General features: G+C 45.5%; 1 protein-coding gene across 1 annotated transcript in view; it reads right to left on the reverse strand.

The window, feature by feature from the left end:
* LONP2 (lon peptidase 2, peroxisomal) overlaps positions 1-11,923 on the reverse strand; it is a 90,260-nt gene extending 78,337 nt beyond the window's left edge. The window contains exons 1-3 of the mRNA XM_047792129.1: positions 11,573-11,923; positions 2,977-3,211; positions 576-707 (exon numbers count right to left, since the gene is read on the reverse strand). Of these exons, the coding sequence (XP_047648085.1) occupies positions 576-707; positions 2,977-3,211; positions 11,573-11,805 (600 nt within the window). The 5' untranslated portion in view covers positions 11,806-11,923. The remainder of the gene's footprint in view (positions 1-575; positions 708-2,976; positions 3,212-11,572) is intronic.
* Between the last annotated feature and the right edge of the window lie 8,914 nt (positions 11,924-20,837).

Raw genomic sequence — 20,837 nt, forward strand, 5'->3', positions numbered from 1 at the left:
ACACTTTTAAAAAGCAGTGAGACAGGAGTTCCCGTTGTGGCACAGTGGTTAACGAATCCGACTAGGAACCATGAGGTTGCGGGTTTGGTCCCCGCCCTTGCTCAGTGGGTTAAGGATCCGGCATTACCGTGAGCTGTGGTGTAGGTTGCAGACTCGGCTCAGATCCCGCGTTGCTGTGGCTCTGGTGTAGGCCGGTGGCTACAGCTCCGATTCGACCCCTAGCCTCGGAACCTCCATATGCCGCGGGAGCGGCCCAAGAAATAGCAAAAAGACAAAAAAAAAAAAAGGAGTGAGACAAAGCATATTTATACATTTGATTTAAATATTTATCTTTTTATTATTCTCATTTTCACTTTTTCCATAAATTGACAAACTGCCAGTACTGATAATGCAAATAAAAGAACTGCCTGAATATCTGAAAATGTAAAGCAATCACTTTTAAAAGTCCATTTACGTGTAAAAGCATCTTAACTACTTCTGTGGGTCTCCAGTACCTCTTACCTGTAAGGCAACACTTACTAGATCCGAGTAAGAAGTGACAAAGCCATGTGGCATTCCAGAGGGGAACAACGTACCTGGAGCTTCTCTTTGTTGCTTGTTCGGATAATTGACGTCAGGATATCTGGTAAAGCCTCCCTTGGCAGACTATCTAAAAGCCGCCTCAACTTAGCAACCGCAGGGACAGACATATCCAACATTTCGACCAACTGCAAGAGGAAAAAACTTTTCTCAGTGACATCTGCTATCATTTGTGAACTGAAAAAAATCATACTGTCATACAGGTTTCATGTTTGGGCCCCTCAGGGAAAGTCTCTGTTTTTGAAAGATGACTGATGATTGTTGTCCAAGCACTTTTACAGGACGCAGAGGAAAAGAGATGTACTTTTAAAACACTGGTCAGTGTGAAAAGCGAAAATGGCTCAAGAGTGGACAATACTGCTGTTCATAAGAGGCTCTGTAAATGTGTAAGTTAATGTATTATTTCATTTTGAAAAAATCAAAATGTATAGAAAAGCTACAATAGCACAATAAACCCCTTGCACCAAATTCACCAATTTTAACATTTTCCCACATTTGCTTTCTCCCTCCCCAACCTCATACAATTACTGCGGACATTTGAGAATCAACTGCAGACATCAAGACCCTTGTTCTTAAGGACACGGGACAGTCTCTTACACAATCACGATGAAATGGTCAAATTCTGGAGATTTAACATGACTGATGCTACCATGTTAGCCAATCAGTAGCTGAAATACTGTTTTTCAGTAGAACATTGGAGTAACCAGAATCTGAGCACTGATTGAATGACTTAAAAAACAAAACAAAACAAAAACAAAAACAAAAAAAACACCTTCCAGGGTATATCCTGGATTAAGACAGATGAAGCTCAAGGCACACTTTCAGTAATTGATAGTCACTGGGCCCGCTGACAAAGTTCTCCTTTCCTACTGGGCACAGGATAGGGCTGTTCTTTCTCCTTTTCAACACGGATATGGCTATGGGTCTGGCCTTGAACCATGAAACCTGAAAGGAAGTGACAGTCCCTTCTGTCAATTAAAAGCCATTGAGAGATTTGCCACACTTCCCCGTTTCCTTCCTCGGCAATGACAGAAGCATGTTTTGAAATGACTCTCCAACCCACCTGGGTCCCTAAGTGACCCCCATGGATTCAAAGTGGGGAGAGGGAAAGAATAAGAGGAAGAAGCCCCGAGCTGTGTCTACAGGACAGTGGCCCCAGGAGGATTACCCAGGAAAAGGAAGGGAACATCTATTTCCCCCTCTCTCTCCTTCATCCCTAAATACTGTATTCACTCCTGTCCTTAAACTGAAGTTTCTTTCTTCAAGGGGTTCTTCCTTTCAGCCCCACCGCAGGTGCAGCTCCAGATTTTCTACTTTCCCACTGCTGTTCACCCTTAGCGATGTGTCACTGCAAATGCCACATCTGGTACAAATTCCACAGGCTGTGCGCATTTGCCCTACACATCTTTCCTCAGTCAGTGGTGTTTGTCATAATAAGGCCTCCAGACGCTGCCCTAAAAAAAAAAAAAGACAAAAAAATCGACCTGCGTAGCTCCAGTTCGGTCACTGGATTTCAGCAAGAGGAAACCGAAGACTACATTTCATAATGTGTTTCAGTAAGCTCTGAAACAAAATGGGGTGAAGGGAAGAGCTTTCTGTTCAATCTAGAGTTAACCAAAACAAGGCAAACCCAGAATTAGAGAGTCCAATAGTTAATGCATGTGCCCTCCCCTCCCGGAAGTCTAGATGAGCAAGGTGTAACCATACCTGAAATCAGTCTACCATGGGCTTAATCTTCCTTAGTTATTACCAGTCACTGTGTGACCCTGATTTCTGCATAAACGTAACTTGTAATTTGATGGCTTGATGTTCTAGTGATGAACAGCTTCTGTATTATTTTAATTTTTAAGAGTTTTTAGCTTTAATAACTATCTGGTTGGGAAACACTGGAAGTTAAAAGGGAAGCTTTAGAAATACCCTCTGGGAGTTCCCGTCATGGCGCAGTGGTTAACGAATCCGACGAGAAACCATGAGGTTGAGGGTTCGATCCCTGGCCTTGCTCAGTGGGTTAAGGATCCGGTGTTGCCGTGAGCTGTGGTGTAGGTCGAAGACCCGGCTTGGACCCAGCGTTGCTGTGGCTCTGGCGTAGGCCGGTGGCTACAGCTCCAATTAGACCCCTAGCCTGGGAATCTCTGTATGTCTCGGGAGCGGCCCTAGAAAAGGCAAAAAGAAGAAGAAAAAAAATACCCTTTGGATAACTTTAGATATACCCTTTTGGCTGGTATGTCCTAGAATGGTTTAGGTCCAATCTCAACAAAAGCAAACTGATATTAATATACTACACTGCTAAAGCATTTAAACATATGCTGCCTGGTAACCGCGCCACTCAACAAATTCATGGGGCAACAAAGAAACGGAAGAAAAGAGGTTTTTAAGAGAAAACTGAAAGCAACTCACTTGCACTGCATACTTGTAAAACTGCTCCGACAGTTCTCCTAGCTCCTCCCTAGTTTTGCAGGTGTTGGGGAACTCCTCGAGCCGATCCAACTGCTCCACTTCGGCAACGGGATATGGCTTCTCTTTGACCACCTGTACGATCTGGAAACGGCACAGGCCCGTAATCAGCAAAGTATAGTGGGGCTTGGGCCAGTTACTGCCCACAACCTGGACCGCCAGCGCAGCCGTCCCAATCCTGAAAAACACACAGAACATCAGCATTACAAATGCTCAATACGGCAGAACACAGACTCGCCTCCAAAGGATTGCCTTTTCTAAGAAAGTCATTAATAAAGAACATATCAAAAGTGTAAAGGAATTATTTCTCTAAGTAATTAATTAGTTTTGTCTTTTTTTTTTTAGGGCTGCACCCACAGCATACAGAGGTTCCCAGGCTAGGGGTCAAATCAGAGCTGTAGCCGCTGGCCCACGCCACAGCTCATAGTAACGTGGGATCTGAGCCACGTCTGCAAACTATACTACAGCTTGTGGCAGTGCTGGATCCTTAACCCACTGAGTGGAGCCAGGGATCGAACCTGCGTCCTCATGGCTGCTGGTCAGATTCATTTCTGCTGAGCCACGATGGGAACTCCCTCTATTTAATTTAGCGTGCAGTACACGGTCTGTGAAGTCCCCACCATCTGCTATAAGGCCAGCTCATTACAATTAGCACCTCCTTTAAGAATTAGGTAGCAATTCCTAAACATTTGAATTATTTAAGCATAAAAATGTAAGACAAGGAGTTCCCTGGTGGCTCAGTGGGTTAAGAATCCGACTGCAGTGATTTGCGTTGCTGCAGAGGCAGGGGTTCGATCCCCAGCCTGGCACAGTGGGCTAAGGCATCTGGTCTTCACCACAGCTATGGCTTGGATTCAATCCCCAGTCTGGGAACTTCCACATGCTCTGGGTGAGGCCATAAAATTAAAAGAAAAAAAAAAAAAGAATTTGGTAGAAATTCCTAAACATTCGAATTATTTAAGCATAAAAATGTAAGAGGAGTTCCCCTTGTGGTGCAGTGGAAACAAGGAACCTCGAGGTTGAAGATTCGACTAGGAACTGCGAGGTTGCAGGTTCAATCCCTGGCCTTGCTAAGAATCCAGCATTGCCCTGAGCTGTGGTATAGGTCACAGACACAGCGTTGCTATGGCTGTGGTGGAGGCCAGCAGCTGTAGCTCCGATTCGACCCCTAACCCGGTAACCTCCATGTGTTTCGAGTGCAGCCCTAAAAAGCAAAAAAAAAAAAGGAAGAGGAAGAGTTCCCTGGTGGCTCAGTAGGTTAAGGATCTGGTATTGTTACTGCTGTGGCACAGGTTTGATCCCTGGCCTGGCCTAAGAACTTCTGCATACCACAGGCGCAGCCAAAAAACAAAAATACATTAGTCAATGTGCTGGAAAATGTGTCCTCTGAAAAAATATAACCTTACAATAAAAAGTGAACGGTTAAAAACATGTGTAAGAGGAAAAAGCAGTTGAGATTTACATAGCTCAAATTAATTTTGCCAACTAGGCATGAGGAAACTTACAAGAGAATAAATATTAACATATTAAACAGATTTAAACATAAAGATGTAAAACAATCTAAGAAATCCCTGTTCCGAAACCAGTTTTGCTACTAACACCAAGCCAAGTTTTTTACATAATCTATAAGACTGCCATCCAACTTACAAATTAACCTGTGTGCCCTTGAATTCTGAATTACAGAATATGGGAAATTTCTAAATATCAGGGACCCCGCTGTCATGGCCCGCGGAGTCAGACAAAAACCTCCAACTCCAGAAGGTATAAACCTAGTTCAGTTTCAAGTGGTAACCACCTCGCTAAGACGAGTTGAAGAAGTTATACTTTAGGTCTTAGCTCCTAATCAGAAGAGGCAATTCTGACCAAGTCCCATGTAAACTGACTTCACAGAAAGGAACTCCCATGCAAAAAGCCCAAGTCACACGAAATGGAGAGATCAGCATTCAGGGGACACTGCCGGATCCCAAACTACAATTATATTTTCTCCCCTCAGCCCCAGGAAAGGTGGTCATTTCACAAAAGAAACTAAAATGCAAATGACCAGAGCTCTTGGCACCCTGGGAAAACGGTGACCCTGGAACATGGCACTTGTCCATCTTAAACACCCCGATATGTGATGATTTTAGTGAGCCTGCTCACTTCTAGATAGAGTTAATTCTAGATTACTTGAGTATAAATGATTCATTCTGCAATTATCTGTAACCTTTGACTTCCTTTCATCACCCAGCTCCTTCTGAGCTATGCATATCTTTTTCGCCACCTATAAATTATTCATTCTGCAATTTTCTGTAATCTTTGGCTTCCCTTCTCCACTCAGCTTATTCGGAGCTATGCGTATCTCTTTCACCACCTTCCAGGCATACCATGTAGACAAGGGAGAAAACTCGATTTAAACAGTAACTTAAGCCAAAAACTTCGGGAGACAATTTGGTGGGGCAAAAAAGTATCACGTACTTTAAAAACTTCATACTTTTGGAGTTCCCATTGCGGCTCAGCGGTAACAAACCCAACTAGTATCCATAAGGACGCAGGTTTGATCCTTGGGTTAAGGATCTGGTGTTGCTGTGAGCTGTAATGTAGGTCGCAGACTCCGCTTGGATCCTGTGTTGCTGTGGCTGCGGTGTAGGCCGGCAGGTGTAGCTCTGATTTGACCCCTAGCCTGGGAACCTTCACATGCCACAGGTTCATCTCTAAAAGGCAAAAAAAAAAAAAAAAAAAGATCTAGTGATACAGCTGGATGTCCAACCAACACCAACATGTCCAAGACAAAAAAAAGAAAAAAAACCACTTTAGTTATTTGTGTTGTGGCTGCTTTTCTTCCATCATTAATCAAACAGGAGGTTCTCTCTCCCATCCCCTGAAAATCAACTCAGATTGCATGAGAGAATTAGCAATACCTGAACTGACTGAACTGGAACTCACTGCAGATGACAACCATCTGTGCTTACTCAATGCAAAAAGGGTTCACAGCTGCGTATACAAAAAACAATGACTGAAGAGAAACCGGGTTCCTGGCCTAAGGGGTTTACAAACTAGAAACCAAGGAGAAACCTGAGAGAGAGGAGACAAATCCAAACCTCCAGAAATAGGGAATAAATTATTTGGGCTACATCACTGATTAAAGATGAGACTAAAAATAAGTTTTCTCATAAAGCAAACGAAGATACTTTTGCTGACTGTGAAAGGAAGATGTTCTGAACTGAGATGAAGCTAGAAGTACACTATGCCTTTCCTCCTAATAAGAAATGTATATACAAAAGTTTTGAATACGTTATTTAGTTTTGGGTGTTTTCTCTCTCTCTCTCTCTCTTTTTTTGGTCGTTTTAGGGCTGCACTCGCAGCAAATGGAGGTTCCCAGGCTAGGGGTCGAATCAGAGCTACAGCTGCTGGCCTACGCCACAGCCACAGCCACACGGGATCCAAACCAAGTCTTCAACCTACACCAAAGCTCACACCAACTCCAGATCTGTAACCCACATCCTCACGGATACTAGTCAGGTTCATTTCCCCTGAGCCACAACGGCAACTCCAAAATATCTTTTTAGTTTTGCCTTGGTGTCGCCCTACGTATCTTTCTCAATATTTGATGATTTTGAGCAAAATTTATCATCATGATTAATAATGACATAGAAACAAGGAAAGAGACTATTAGGATAGCCCCAGGTTCCATCACAGATGAGGCTTCTATGGCTATAGGGTTTTTGATTTTCACTCCTTTCTTGAAAGTTCATTTCTGAATTTAAGAAATGCGACTTGTGGGAGTTCCCACAGTGGCTCAGTGGAAACAAATCCAACTAGTAACCATGACGTTGTGGGTTCGATCCCTGGCCTCGCTCAGTGGGTTGAGGATCCAGCATTGCTGTGAGCTGTGGTGTAGGTCAAAGACGTGGCTCCAATCTTGCATTGCTGTGGCTATGGTATAGGCCGGCAGCTATGACTCCAATTTGATCCCTAGCCTGGGAACTTCCATATGCCGCAGGTGCAGCCCTAAAAAGCAAAAAAAGAAAGAAAGAAAAAGAATGACACTTGTAGACAGACTTTCCTTAAATGCAGATTAGGAAAATCTAAGTAGAGCTATTCATTACATACTTAATAATAGAAAAGATTAAATATTTTAATCTTAGGATTAGCAGGTAGTCGTTTTTGAATAGTTAAGGAGTTCCCAATGCGGTTCAAATGGTTTAAAAACCTGACTAGTATCCATGAGGATGTGGGTTTGATCCCTGGCCTTGCTCAGTGGGTTAAGGATCCAGCATTGCTATGAGCTGTGGTATAGGTTGCAGATGCGGCTCAGATCCCTTGTTGCTGTGGCTCTGGTGCAGGCTGGCGGCTGTAGCTCTGATTCGACCGACCTCTAGCCTGGGAACTTCCACATGTTGCAGTTGCAGCCCTAAAAAAAACAAAAAGAAAAAGTGCTGATAGACAGATACAAAGAAGAGTAATATGTGGATAAAGACTTGCTCTGAATTTTGAAATGGTGTATCTGCTCTACATAGAGCATTCATTTTTTGGTCAGACATCTGCCAATGAAACTAACGAGGGGCTCTAAAGATAGAAGCCAAAAACCAAAGGATTGAGCAACCTACATGCTGAAGAAATGCAGGCAGGTGAATGGATGAATGGAAGGCTGGGAGAAGACGGCAGGGCCATCTTGAAACGCATGAGGACAGTGTGCAGGGAACGCCAAATTACCATCCACGTTCACTAAGAACACAGTGGGTCACCAAAGAGCCCCTCAAAAGACAGTCCAGTGAAGTGGGGTGTCTGAGGTGGCTTGTGGGCAGGATCCAAAACTCTGCCTGGTCAGGCAACACGCCTGCACACGGACATGCAGGAAGGGGCTGTGCTCTTCAAAACGGTAAAGGAAGTGGCTCAGGTATGACAAGGCACACGGAAACAATTACTTCTGCCACCCCTCGAAGGTTGAGGCACTGCCACCTGGATGGTCTAAAAGAAACAGGAGACAGGAGCAGCGCCCTCACCTTCCCTCTGGGGTCCCACCGCCACCTTGCAAAGCAGGTAACTGGGAAGGACAGATGTGTGTATTAAAACAGAATAATGTTCAAGATAACGACACTTGTTCTATTACAGCTCTTTTCATTTTTTTTCCTTTTCGGGCCGCCCCACATCAAATGGAGTTCCCGGGCCAGGTATCAGATCTAAGCGGCAGTTGCAACCTAGTTGTGACAACATGGGATCCAACCCTTTAACCCACTGTGCCAGGCTGTGGATTGAACCTGTGTCCTTGTGCTGCAGATCCCGTTGCGCCACAGAGGGGACTACTAATTTTTTAAAATAAGAGTATTTAGAGGTTATATTAGAGAAAAAAAAAGATATTGGGACCGAATACTGAGGAAAGCAGGTGCAATCTTTCTACCTAGACTTTTTAAGTAGGGAATGATATTTCCTTTTTTTTTTTTCTTTTTAGGGCCGTACCCATGGCATATGGAAGTTCCCAGGCTAAGGGTAGAATTGGAGCTGTAGCTGCCAGCCTATCCCACAGCCACAGCCACACGGGATCCAAGCTGAGTCTATGACCTACACCACAGCTCATGGAAACGCCGGATCCTTAACCCACCGAGGAAGGCCAGGGATCGAACTCGCATCCTCATGGATCCTACTCAGGTTCGTAACCACTTAGCCACAATGGGAACTCCCTTTTTTTTTTTTTTTTTGCTATTTCTTGGGCCGCTCCCGCGGCATATGGAGGTTCCCAGGCTAGGGGGTCGAATCGGAGCCATAGCCGCCAGCCTACGCCAGAGCCACAGCAATGCGGGATCCGAGCCGCATCTGCAACCTACACCACAGCTCACGGCAACGCCGGATCGTTAACCCACTGAGCAAGGGCAGGGACCGAACCCGAAACCTCATGGTTCCTAGTCGGATTCGTTAACCACTGCGCCACGACGGGAACTCCCCCCTTTTTTTGTTGTTTGTTTTAAGAACGCTATTTCTAAGACTGTCTGGTGGGTCCAAATAATGCTGAAACCTATGAGGAATTTTCAGTGTGTATTTTCTAACCTAAATGATTAAGTTTTAACATTGCTATTCATTTAAACAAAGGCAGCAAAATGAACAGCAAGAACCAGAATACATAGTATTTGAATGTAGCGATTACTTCCTAGCAGTAGATTTTAGTTGTTGTTTTGGAGGGATTGACAGCAAAGCAATTAAAAAAACCCTTCCAAAATCTTGCCAGAATCATACCAATAAATAGTCATGCTAGCCTGAAACATGACTAAATCAACTTTCAAAATTCACAGTGTACTCATGGGTAATCAGTGGAAACAAGCAAAGTATTTGATCAGAAGTACTCCTGCCTCAAAACTAAGTGCCCTGGCACAGAGAGCAAAAAATTATGGGAGAAAAAAACCAGAGACTTAAGGAGTGGGTAATATGCAAGGCAAGTAGACTCCAATACCATTTATCAGAATTTACTACTGAAACGTGAAAATGATCCAACTCTCCTCCAGCAATAAGCAAAGCAGATCAGCTGGGAACCAAAATGTTTTCCAGCCTGAGAAAAGCAAGGCTTTTACAATGTTGACTAACAATGGACTTCTAACAATGGTTTTGGTATTTTTTTTCTTTTGTTTTGTTTTTTTGGGGGGGAAATATCAAATCTCCTTTGAGAATGTGAATAAAGCTATGGACTCTCCTTTCAAAAAATGTATTCAAGGAGTTCCCATCGTGGCGCAGTGGTTAACGAATCCAACTAGGAACCATGAGGTTTTGGGTTCCATCCCTGGCCTTGCTCAGTGTGTTAGGGATCTGGCGTTGCCATGAGCTGTGGTGTAGGTTGCAGACGAGGCTTGGATCCTGCACTGCTGTGGCTCTGGCGTAGGCCGGTGGCTACAGCTCCGATTGGACCCCTAGCCTGGGAACCTCCATATGTTGAGGGAGTGGCCCAAAAAATGACAAAAGCCAAAAAAAAAAAAAAAGGTATTTGATCACAAGATTTTGACAAAAATAAGACATTCCTAACCCTTTCCAAATTCACTCAGAGGTAGGCACACCTCATTTTTCAAAAGGATAACTGCAGGTGGGGGGGGGGTGTTCTAAATTGAAAATATCTCAAGAGATAAGGAGAGGAGGCAGGGGGCTTGGAAAGCAAGTTTGAAGATAATAGCAGAGGGCAATACTATGTATCAGCACTCTCCAAAAGAAACATAATGTGATGCAGGTATGTAATTTCAGTAGCCACATTAGAAAGTAAGAAGAAACAGATGACATGCTAATATTTTACTTAGCCCCAGATATCCAAAATATTACCATGCCAACTTTTTGTTGTTGTTATGGCCACACCCATGGCATATGGAAGTTCCCAAGCCAGGAACTGAATCTGACTTCACCTGTGACCTATGCCACAGCTGTGGCAATAAAGGACCCTTTTACTCCACTGCCCCAGGCAGGGAATCAAAGGGCACCTCTGAAGCAACCCCAGGAGTCACCGCAATCTGACTCTTAACCCACTGCACCACCACGGGAACTCCACCATTCCAACATTTAATCTTTACGTATTTACGTATTTATTAATCAATAAAACATTTTTCATACCAAATTTTCAAAACCTAGCGTGCACTGTATACCTATAGCACACTGAGGGTGATCAACCACCCTGGCTTGTCTGGGACTAAGGGGTTTCCTGGGACATAGGACTTTCAGTGATAAAACCGGGACTGTTCCAGGCAAATCACAGCAAGTGGTCACTCTAGTATCTCGATTTGGACAAGCAACATTTCGAGCCCTCTATAACCGCAGGTGGCTAGTGGCTACAATCCTGGACAGTGCTACCATTTATCCAGCGTGGCACAAAGCAGACCACATACATTATTTCACCTAATCTTCATAACACACCTGAGAGTCGACGCTGTTCATTTCCAAGTTACAGAAGAAAGCAAGCAGCACAGGGTCAGCCTGACACTCAATTAGGGCCATAGTGTAAGAGATCTCGTGATAAGCTTGGGGCCTAAGAAATGAAATGTTATGAGATGAGAAGACAGGAAAGTTCCAGAAAGGGAGACAAGGGAAAACGTGAACAGGGAAGGTCCTTTAGGAAGGAAAACAAGCAAGCACGAAGGGGAAAAGGAGGGCGGGGGGTGGGAAGAAAGCTATCCCCAATTAAGGAAAAAATGGTGCAACTTAGGATGAAGCAGGGAAAAGACAAAACGCGTGAGCCTGCAAGGATTTCAGTTTAAGAGGACCAAAAAAAGGTGGGGGGGAGAGAAGAGGATAGGGAAAGGAAAAGAAAGTGGGTGGCCCCGGAAAGTGAAGAGCATCGGCCTAGGAGCCTGAAGACCCAGGGGGCGGGGAGGGAAATTCACATTAGATTGTCAGCAGCTAATTGTGCAGTTTTTACGACTCCACGAGTGAGCTCATTTAACAGTTACGAGACATTCCTCTGTCATCCCCGTCTGGCACGTGAGACGTCTGAAGAGGCCGAACCCCGCCGCGGGGCCGCCCGGAGCCCCGCGCCCCGAGGCCGGGCAGGGGTCTCCGGGAGGAGGCCGCGCAGCCGCCGCCGGGCCGCCCGGCCTACCTGTGTAGCGGCGGCAGGTCCTGCGCGTCGCTGGCCGGGTCGGGTGTGTTGGGAATGACGCCCAGGATGGTGCTCTGCAGCGATGTGCCCTTGAGCAGCCGGCTCCGCACCAGCTGCAGGTTGCGGGGCGAGTCCACGCTGGTGCGCATGGTGGAGCCGGGCAGCAGCACGCCCTCATGCGTGAGCAGCAGCGGGAGGCGGCTGGGGATCTGGATGGGGTTCACCAACGACATGGCGACTGCCCTCCACGCCGAGGAGCGGCTTCAGGAGAAAGACGCGGTGCCCCGCGCGGCCTATCCGGCGGCAACAGCAGCTCTAGCCCCCGGCACGCCGCCGCTTCCGGCCCGCGCTCTCGCCCGCCCCCAGGCTCAGCCAACGCCACGCACCGCCTCTTCCCGAGCGCCGAACACTTTCGAAGAGAGGCGCGCGAGGTATTCCGGAGGGTCCCGTGTCGCTGAGCCCGCTTCGGTTTCAGAGCTGAGTTGTGTGGCCAAAGGTGCTCTCATGTAAATTATGTCCACTTGAAATGTTTGTACCTTTCTTTTTAAATTGACTTTAGGTGTACAAAAACGTTGCAAAAATATAGTAGAAGTACGGTAAATGTACCTTTCACCCAGCTTACCCCGTAATCATTTTACACAATCACAGTTCCGTCGTAAAAGCCAGGAATTAACATGTCTAATCTATAGGCATCCACAAATTTGCCAGTTTTCTCACTAATGTCGTTTTTTTTCTCGTCCAGGATCCCGCTTTTCATTTATTTGTAATGTCTCCTCACTCTATTTTTCTTTTTTCTTTCAAAGCTTTGGTACTTTAAAAGAGGTTTTTTGTTTGTTTGTTTTTGTTTGTTTGTTTTGGTCTTTTGTCTTTTTTAGGGCCGCACCCGTGGTACATGGAGGTTCCCAGGCTGGGGGGTTCCCAGGCTGGGGGGTCTAATCAGAGCTGTTGTCGCCAGCCTACACCACAGCCACAGCAAAACGCCAGATGCCAGCCACGTTTGCGACCTGCACCACAGTTCACGGCAATGCCAGATCCTTAACCTGCTGAGTGAGGTCAGGGATCAAACCAGCAACCTCAAGGTTCATAGGTTCCTAGTCGGATTCGACAGGAACACAGAGTTTTGGTCTCTTTTTTTGTAGAGTGCTTCTCAGTTTGGGTCTATCTGATATTTTCCCAACATCAGTGTTATATATATTTTAGTAGCAGAACCACAGATGTGATGTGACCTGAGGGATATATGATGGCGAAATGGTGATTTTGACCGTGGTTACTTAGTGAAGGTGGCATCTGCCTGCTTTCTCCACTTTGTTACTATTTTTCTCGTTCTAAGTAAAAAGTATCTGTAGGGAGTTAATTCTACATGTATTAGTTGGAATTCTTTATGAAAAAGCTGCTCTTTCTCCCTAATTTATTTACTTATTCCATTATTTTTTTCTTTTTTTTTAAAGTTTTTTTTCTTTTTTTTAATATTTTTATTTTTTTTGTCTTTTTGCTATTTCTTGGGCCGCTCCCGCAGCATATGGAGGCTCCCAGGCTAGGGGTGGAATAGGAGCTGTAGCCACCAGCCTACGCCAGAGCCACAGCAACGTGGGATCTGAGCTGCGTCTGCAACCTACACCACAGCTCACGGCAACGCCGGATCATTAACCCACTGAGCAAGGGCAGGGACCGAACCCGCAACCTCATGGTTCCTAGTCGGATTCGTTAACCACTGAACCACTACGGGAACTCCTCCATTATTTTTATGTTACTGTGAACTCATGGATATTTAGATAATTATGGATTATAATGCAATACTATCATGTGTTTCCTGCTTGAGTTTTTTTTGGGTTTGACCATTGGGAGCTCCTTCCTGTTGGGATTTGGCTAGGTTAGAGAGGGAAAGTTTTCCCCAAATATGAAGTCTGGCTATGCGCTCAGAATCTAGGAGGAAACTTCCAGTCTAGTCAAGTCAACAAGCATTGGTGGAGGGCCTGCTGACTGTGGAGGGCAGAGAGGTAGCAGAAGGCAAGGTCCTACCCAGAAGCACTTCTTGGCCAGGGGCACAGACCCATAAACAGCCAGGTCTGATAGAGCACAGACGGAACTGTTTGTTTCTATATGCTCAGGTAAGGGAAAGAGAAAGCAGGTGTCCTGGCCACTGTGCTGGAGACAGAAGGGCAGAAACTCGGAGTCTCCTGCCTAAAGATCTGACATGCTCCCAGCTTCTATTCATTCAGTAAACAAGTCTCTCCCTCTCTTTTTTTTTTTTTCTTTATTTTTCTTTTTAGGGCCACACCTGTGGCATATGGAAGTTCCCAGGCTAGGGGTTGAATCAGGAGGTGTAGCCACCGGCCTACACCACAGCCACAGCAGTGTCAGGTCCCAGCCGAGTCTGCAACCTACACCACAGCTTACAGCAATGCCGGATCCTTTAACCCACTGAGCGAGGCCAGGGATCGAACCTGTGTCCTCATGGATGTTAGATTCATTTCTGCTGAGTCACAAAGGGAACTCCAAAAAAATGCCTGCATATACGGGATATTATGTTAGGTGCTGGGAATACATCGGTGAACACAGCAGATGAGGTTCCTGCTTTAATGGAGCTGACATTCTGGGGGGAAGAAACAAACAGTAAGCAAGGAAAATCCTTTGGGATGGTGATTCGTCCTTTAGATGGTTGGAGGGTGCTCTGTTCCAATGACTGAAAGCCTTTGTGGCTGGAATGAGTTTAGAATGTTTGAGGAGCCTGTTCCTGGAATTTACTGAGATGGGGCCTGTTGAGGGAAGCAAGGAGGGAAGCTGGTAGGGTGGGGTTGGAAAAGGCTCTCCAAGGAGTGAGCAGTAGGGGTAAGGCGTCTGCTAAGAAGTTTGGGTCTTACTCTAAGCCTGGTGCAAGCCATAGGTGAGTTCCAATTGTGGAATAGTTTTTCAAGCTTGTGTTTTCAAAAGGCCACCTTGGGAGTTCCCATTGTGGCTCAGTGGTAATGAACCCGACTAGTATCCATGAGGACGTGGGTTCGATCCCTGGCCTTGCTCAGTGGGTTAAGGATCCGATGTTGCTGTGAGCTGTGGTGTAGGTCATAGACTCAACTTGAATCTGGCTTCGCTGTGGCTGTGGCGTAGGCCGGCGGCTACTGTTCCAATTCGACCCTTAGCCTGGGAACTTCCATATGCCACAGGTGTGGCTCTAAAAAGCAAAAAGAAAAGAGAAAAAGAAAAAAACAAGAGAAAGAAAAGGAAAAGGTCATATTTGCTGCTTTGGGGAGAATGGAATGCAAGGGTTTAAGGTCAGACACAGGGAGGCCAGTTAGGAGGTGGCTGCGGTTGTCCATCAAGAGATGATGAGGACTTAGCCTAGAAGCAGTGAATTCAAGCTAAGTTTGAAGGTAGCTTCAACCACCTATGCTGATGGGTTGGACATGACAAGTGAAGGAGAAAGAGCCCTCAAGGATGTTTCCTAGACTGGGGCCTGAGCCGCTGGAGCCCCCAGGGCAGTTGTGCTGGTAGCAGGAGGTCTTGAATCCAACCAGCAAGCTCTGGATCCCCTCTCTGGATGGTACTGGGTACTCTACCCTGGGAAGAACTCTGGGGGTGATGGAGAGATAAAAATGCATGGCCCAGTTTCACAAGAGTTTACCTTTTCATCAAGGCCTCTCCAAGGGCAAGAGGGAAGTGTTTCATTTTTTGAGGCTCCTGGTGTTTTGACAAAGAACTCCAAAAGTCATCTTATAAATCTTGCAGTATATTTTTAAGCACATGTTTAATGCTTTTAACATGCACTCTTCTCAACAACAAGAAGAAGTATAAGTGTTCTAGTCACATAATAATAGCTGGATTAAAAGAGAAAAAATACAGGAGTTCCCACTGTGGCTCAGTGGGTTAAGAACCCAACTAATATCCGTGAGGGATGCGTGTTCAACCTGGCCTTGTTCAGTGGGTTAAGACCCCAACTAATATCCGTGAGGGATGCGTGTTCAACCTGGCCTTGTTCACTGGGTTAAGGACCTGGTGTTGCTGTGGCTGTGGTGTAAGCTGGCAGCTGCAGTTCTGATTTGACCCCTAGTCTGGGACTTTTCATATGCTGCAGGTTTTCCCTAAAGAAAAAAAAACCCAAAATTTATCCTGCACAATAGAAGATGTGATAACAGAATGGGTTCATGTTTAAGTGGCTTGATTGCATGAGGAACACCTTCTTCCAGTCCAACCAGTGTGCCAGCCTCCTTGGGAAAAGCATCAAGAATCTAAATGTGGAGTTCCCATCATGGCTCAGGGGTTAGCGAAACCGACTAGCATCCATGAGGATGCGGGTTCGATCCCTGGCCTCGCTCATTGGGTTAATGATCCGGCATTACCATGAGTTGTGGTGTAGGTCACAGTTGCAGCTCAGATCCTGCGTTGCTGTGGCTCTGGTGTAGGCTGGCAGCTGCAGCTCCGATTGGACCCCTAGCCTGGGAACCACCATATGCCACAGGTGCAGCCCTAAAAAAAAAAAGACAAAAAACAAAAAAAGAATCTAAATGTGAGGAGATCCCTGGTGGCTCAGCAAGTTAAGAATCTGGCATTTCCAGGCTGTTTGGCCACATGCAAATGGCCCATGTCACTGCAGCAGCTTGGCAATGGCAAAAAAAAAAAAAAGAAAAAAGAAATCTAAATGTGAGGACTTCAGTGACCCTGTGGCTCTCCTGGCTCCCTCTTTAACCAGCTCCAAATCTAGTTTCTTCACGTATCCACCAAATGCTTCTTCTTCTTCTTTTTTTTTGTCTTTTTAGGGCCACACCTGTGGCATATGGAGGTTCCCAGGCTAGGGGTCAAATCGGAGCTGCAGCTGCCAGCCTACACCACAGCCATAACAATGCAGGATATGAGCGGTGTCTATGACCTACACCACAGCTCACAGCAACGCCAGATCCTTAACCTCCTGAGTAAGGCCAGGGATTGAACCTGCGTCCTCATGGATACTAGTCAGTCAACCATTGAGCCACAAAGGAATGCCCATCAAATACTTCTACATCCTCTATGTCCTGGGAGCTGTTCTTGATTCACCGAGACATCACTGAACAAGACGGACAAAGTCCCTGGATGCAAAGAGCTTACAATGCTAGTGAGGAAGGCAGAAAATAAATAAGCCCCCGAAGAAAGGGCCATTTCAGAGCATGATAAGTAAAGGAAATCTAATAGGAAACTCCATAGAAGGAGCTAGAGAGAGGAAGATACATGAAGGGGGGAGTCTGGGAAGGTGACCCTGCGGAGGTGGTGTTCGAGCTGAAACCTGCTTAAGCAGAAAGGCTAGGCTCTTCAAGAAGCTCAGAGGAGAAGCTTCTCGGCAGAGATTAGGACCCAGGTCCCAGTTTCTGGAACAGAGAAGAATAGGCAGTGGGGTGCAGGGACTTAGCAGCCAACAACAAGGCCAGGGCCAGCGAGGGGCTCCAGAAGCGACAAGGACCAGCCCTGGGAAAGTTCCCAATCTAGGGAGTGGGGGAGAGGGATGGAAGGAGTGAGGTTGGCTCATCTCAGCGTGTTCAGGCCTGGCTTGCCATGCCTCTGCCCCTTGTCCTGGACTCTTTCCCTACCCTCTGGTGCCACTTCTGGCCTTGGGCACTAGCCTCTGCTGGGAAAGTGGTAAGAATAATGAGGAAACAAATCAGCCCTTCCGTAAAGGTTACCTCCCTCCAGCGCCCTCTCCCTCTTGTACACAGATTTTTTGGCCACATGCAAATGGTCCATGGCTAAACTAATCATGATTTTGGCACCTTCAGGACCCAGGATGGAGGGTAGCGGGGGGCATAGGCCAGAAGCATCTATTTGCTCTTTCATTTATTTCTAGTCCTATCCGGCCCCACTGCAGTGATGGGCTTGCTGCCACTTAAAGTGAATAAACCTCACCTCTGTCATGTCCCTGAGAGGAAGGTAGGAGGCCAGGGACCTTCCCTAGGATGTCCAAAGAAGCTCTGGAGGGAATTTCCCTGGCCAGTCAAGGAAGCCGAGGTGGAGGTGAGCCTCATAGACCTGGAAGTCATCCCAAGCCAATGTGTGGCTGAGTTCCAGTTATATTGAAATGAGGAATTCATGTCCTTTTTTTTTTTTTTTTTCCCCTTCGGTTTTTTTAGGGCCACACCCAAGGCATATGGAAGTTCCCAGGCCAGGGGTCGAATCGGAGCTGTAGCCACCAGCCTACGCCAGAGCCACAGCAACGCAGGATCCAAGCCGTGTCTGCAACCTACACCACAGCTCATGGCAACGCCAGATCCTTAACCCACTGAGTGAGGCCAGGGATTGAATTTGCGTCCTCGTGGATCCTAGTCAGATTTGTTTCTGCTGCGCCACGATGGGAACTCAGAGCAACTCGTGATCTGTCCACGACACACATTTGTGTTCCCTTGGTCTCCATTTGCTTTATTTTTCCCTGTTATGAGCTGCCTGGATAAATTCCATGTTTCTATATAGAGTCACACCTTTGAAACCCTCATTGTATCTTTTTGCAGATGTGTATAAATAAACCAGTTTGGCAAATCATGCTATAACTGAAAGGTGAGGTGGAAAAATAAATCTAATTTCTGTATGTGTTCTCAGAATCTGGTCTTCCTCATGAGCCCCTGTTTGTTGGTTAGTTAGGAGAATGTAAATGTTTTGGCTTGCCGTTTTAAGATACTGGTTCATGGCAATCAATTGTCAAATTTTCAGCAATCTGGGGAGCCCAGTTGTTAAACACGAACATTATTAAAATTAAATTACATTAACTTATGGGTGATTACATGAAAGATAAAAGTAATACTCAGAAATCTATCACTCCCTAATTAGTTCACTACACTCTACTACTATTTATTTATTTTTGTCTTCTTAGTGTCGCTCCCCATATGGAGGTTCCCAGACTCAAGGGGTCCAATCGGAGCTGTACCTCCTGCCTAGGCCACAGGCACAGCAACATGGGATCCAATCCTGCCTGTGACCCACACCACAGCTCAAGGCAACGCCAGATCCTTAACCCACTGAGCAAGGCCAGGGATCGAGCCCCATCCTCATGGATACTAGTCGGGTTCCTTAACCACTGAGCCACCGTGGGAACTCCCTACTATTTATACTTTTGATTGAGGTTATTTACATTTCCTGGGTCTGGAGATTTTTGACTGCGCCTCTCTTCCCAATATGTTGGTAGCTTGAAATCTTCCTAAATGGGACTATTTACACCACAAAAATCAGCAAAGGCTACAAATCAGGGATTGTTTTCATTATTTTATTGATAGTCTAGGCTTAAGAAGTCAATGCTGAAAACATTAATAAGTCAGGTTAAATCCACATGTGTGTGGTGCCAGTAGCCATTGCGTAGTAAAGAGCACCAAAATGAGAGGAAATAATCTTTCAGTATTTGAAAACTATTCAGCAGTGTAACTCAGGTCATTGGCATATGCGTGATGATCCAACCAACACATGTCTTCATTTTCCTCTTGTTCATTAACATAATGCAAAATATCAAGTAACCATTATGTTGGAACTACGCTCACGGACCAGTTGCAACCAGAGGTTAGTTGCAAATACAAGTGTTTAGCAGTACACCTCTGACAATACGGACAGGCTGGGCCCCTGGCCAGGATACATGACTTGCAATCTGGAACTTGCTGCCTTGCACTCCCCACCCCCACTCCCTCCACTGAAAACTTGTAAGCCAGTACAGCATGGTCCTCCCCGCCGGGGCCTCTTTCTGTTGAGTCATGCCAGTTCCACTTCAATGTGTCAATGTCCTAGCCAGGTTCATGGCAGCCAGAAAACTGGCCCCTTCCCTGAATCTTAAACAAGGACTATGTGACAGCCTCTCTCACCTAATATAACTCCTCTCTCTTTTTTCCCCAAAAGGTCCACTTCTCCCATCTCATGTCAAGTCGAGTTCCCCCTATGTTCAGAGGGGGGATTGGTTCCAGGCCCCCTTGGATGTGAAAATCCAAGAATGCTCAAGTCCCTTATATAAAAATAATGGCAGAGAGGGACAGGGAGTCTGGGGTTAATAGATGCAAACTGTGGCATTTGGAGTGGATAAGCAATGAGATCCTGCCATATAGCACAGGGAATTCTGTCCAGTCACTGGTGATGGATTGTGATGGAGGATAATGTGAGAAAAAGAATGTGTGTGTGTATGTGTGACTGGGTCACTTTGCTGTACAGGAGAAATTGACAGAACACTGTAAATCAACTGTAATGGAGAAAATAAAAATCGTAAAAAAATAAATAAGACGAAATGACATAATATTTGCATATAAGCTAAGCACATCTTCCCACATACTCTGTCGTCTCTAGATTATTTATAATACCTGAGAAAATGTAAATATTATGTACACAGTCATAAATACAATGTAAATGCTACGTAGATAGTTTCCGGTGCAAATCCAAGTTTTGCTTTTGGGAACATTCTGGGATTTTCTTTTTCCAAATATCTTCTGTCATCTGTTGGTTGAATCCCAGCTGTGGAACCTGTGAGTACAGCGGGCTGACCGTATGCCTTATGGCCTGGTGTCATGTCTGGGGTGTCTATATTTTAGGCTCGATGGGAGAAATTCCAGAAATTGAGTCCACCGTATTTGGTTGTGATTTGTTAAAAGAATTTGGAAAATATGGGAAAGAATGGAATAAGGGAATTGAAAGAATCTTCTCCCTAGGCAATAGACTACTCTTCAAGTCTGTTTACTTGAAGCACAATCCAATATATTTGAAAGTCAAAAGCTGTGTCAGAACACCAGGCTTGACGGCATCATTTGTGAACCCAGTGCAAAACGAAAATGTGGGACTCTTTGTTCAAATTATGAAGAATTTCAAGATGGCGATGGCAGAGCCTTAAACCTGGGGCGTGGTGAGACACCCCTCACACCACGTGATACCAGCCTTGTTGTCCATTTTCTTTTTGTTCCTTCAGAAACGTTCCTAATTACCATCCTCCTGCCCTGCCCCAGGCATGTGGATGCTCTGGAAGTCAATCACATATTCACAAAGGCAAAAATGAAAAGCATATTCATACATTTTTTAGTTATTTAAATTTCTTAAATTGTGCCCAGAATCACTCCCCTGAGCCTATAAAAGCCGAGTGAGAGCACAGCAAAATCACATTTCTTTCATTTGGTCATCCATTCACTGTTTATTTACTGAGCACCTGCTCTTTTCCCAGCACAGCCCTAGGTCCAAGGGATTCAGCTGCAAGCAAAGCAAACATGTCTCCGTCCTCCCGAGCATCAGTTTAGTTCAGGAAATGAACTCTAAAAAATGAGTGAGTCACCTAAATGTATAATTACAAACTGGGATG

The sequence above is a fragment of the Phacochoerus africanus genome, chromosome 8 (genome assembly GCF_016906955.1).
Source record: "Phacochoerus africanus isolate WHEZ1 chromosome 8, ROS_Pafr_v1, whole genome shotgun sequence".
NCBI classification, from domain to species: Eukaryota; Metazoa; Chordata; class Mammalia; order Artiodactyla; family Suidae; genus Phacochoerus; species Phacochoerus africanus.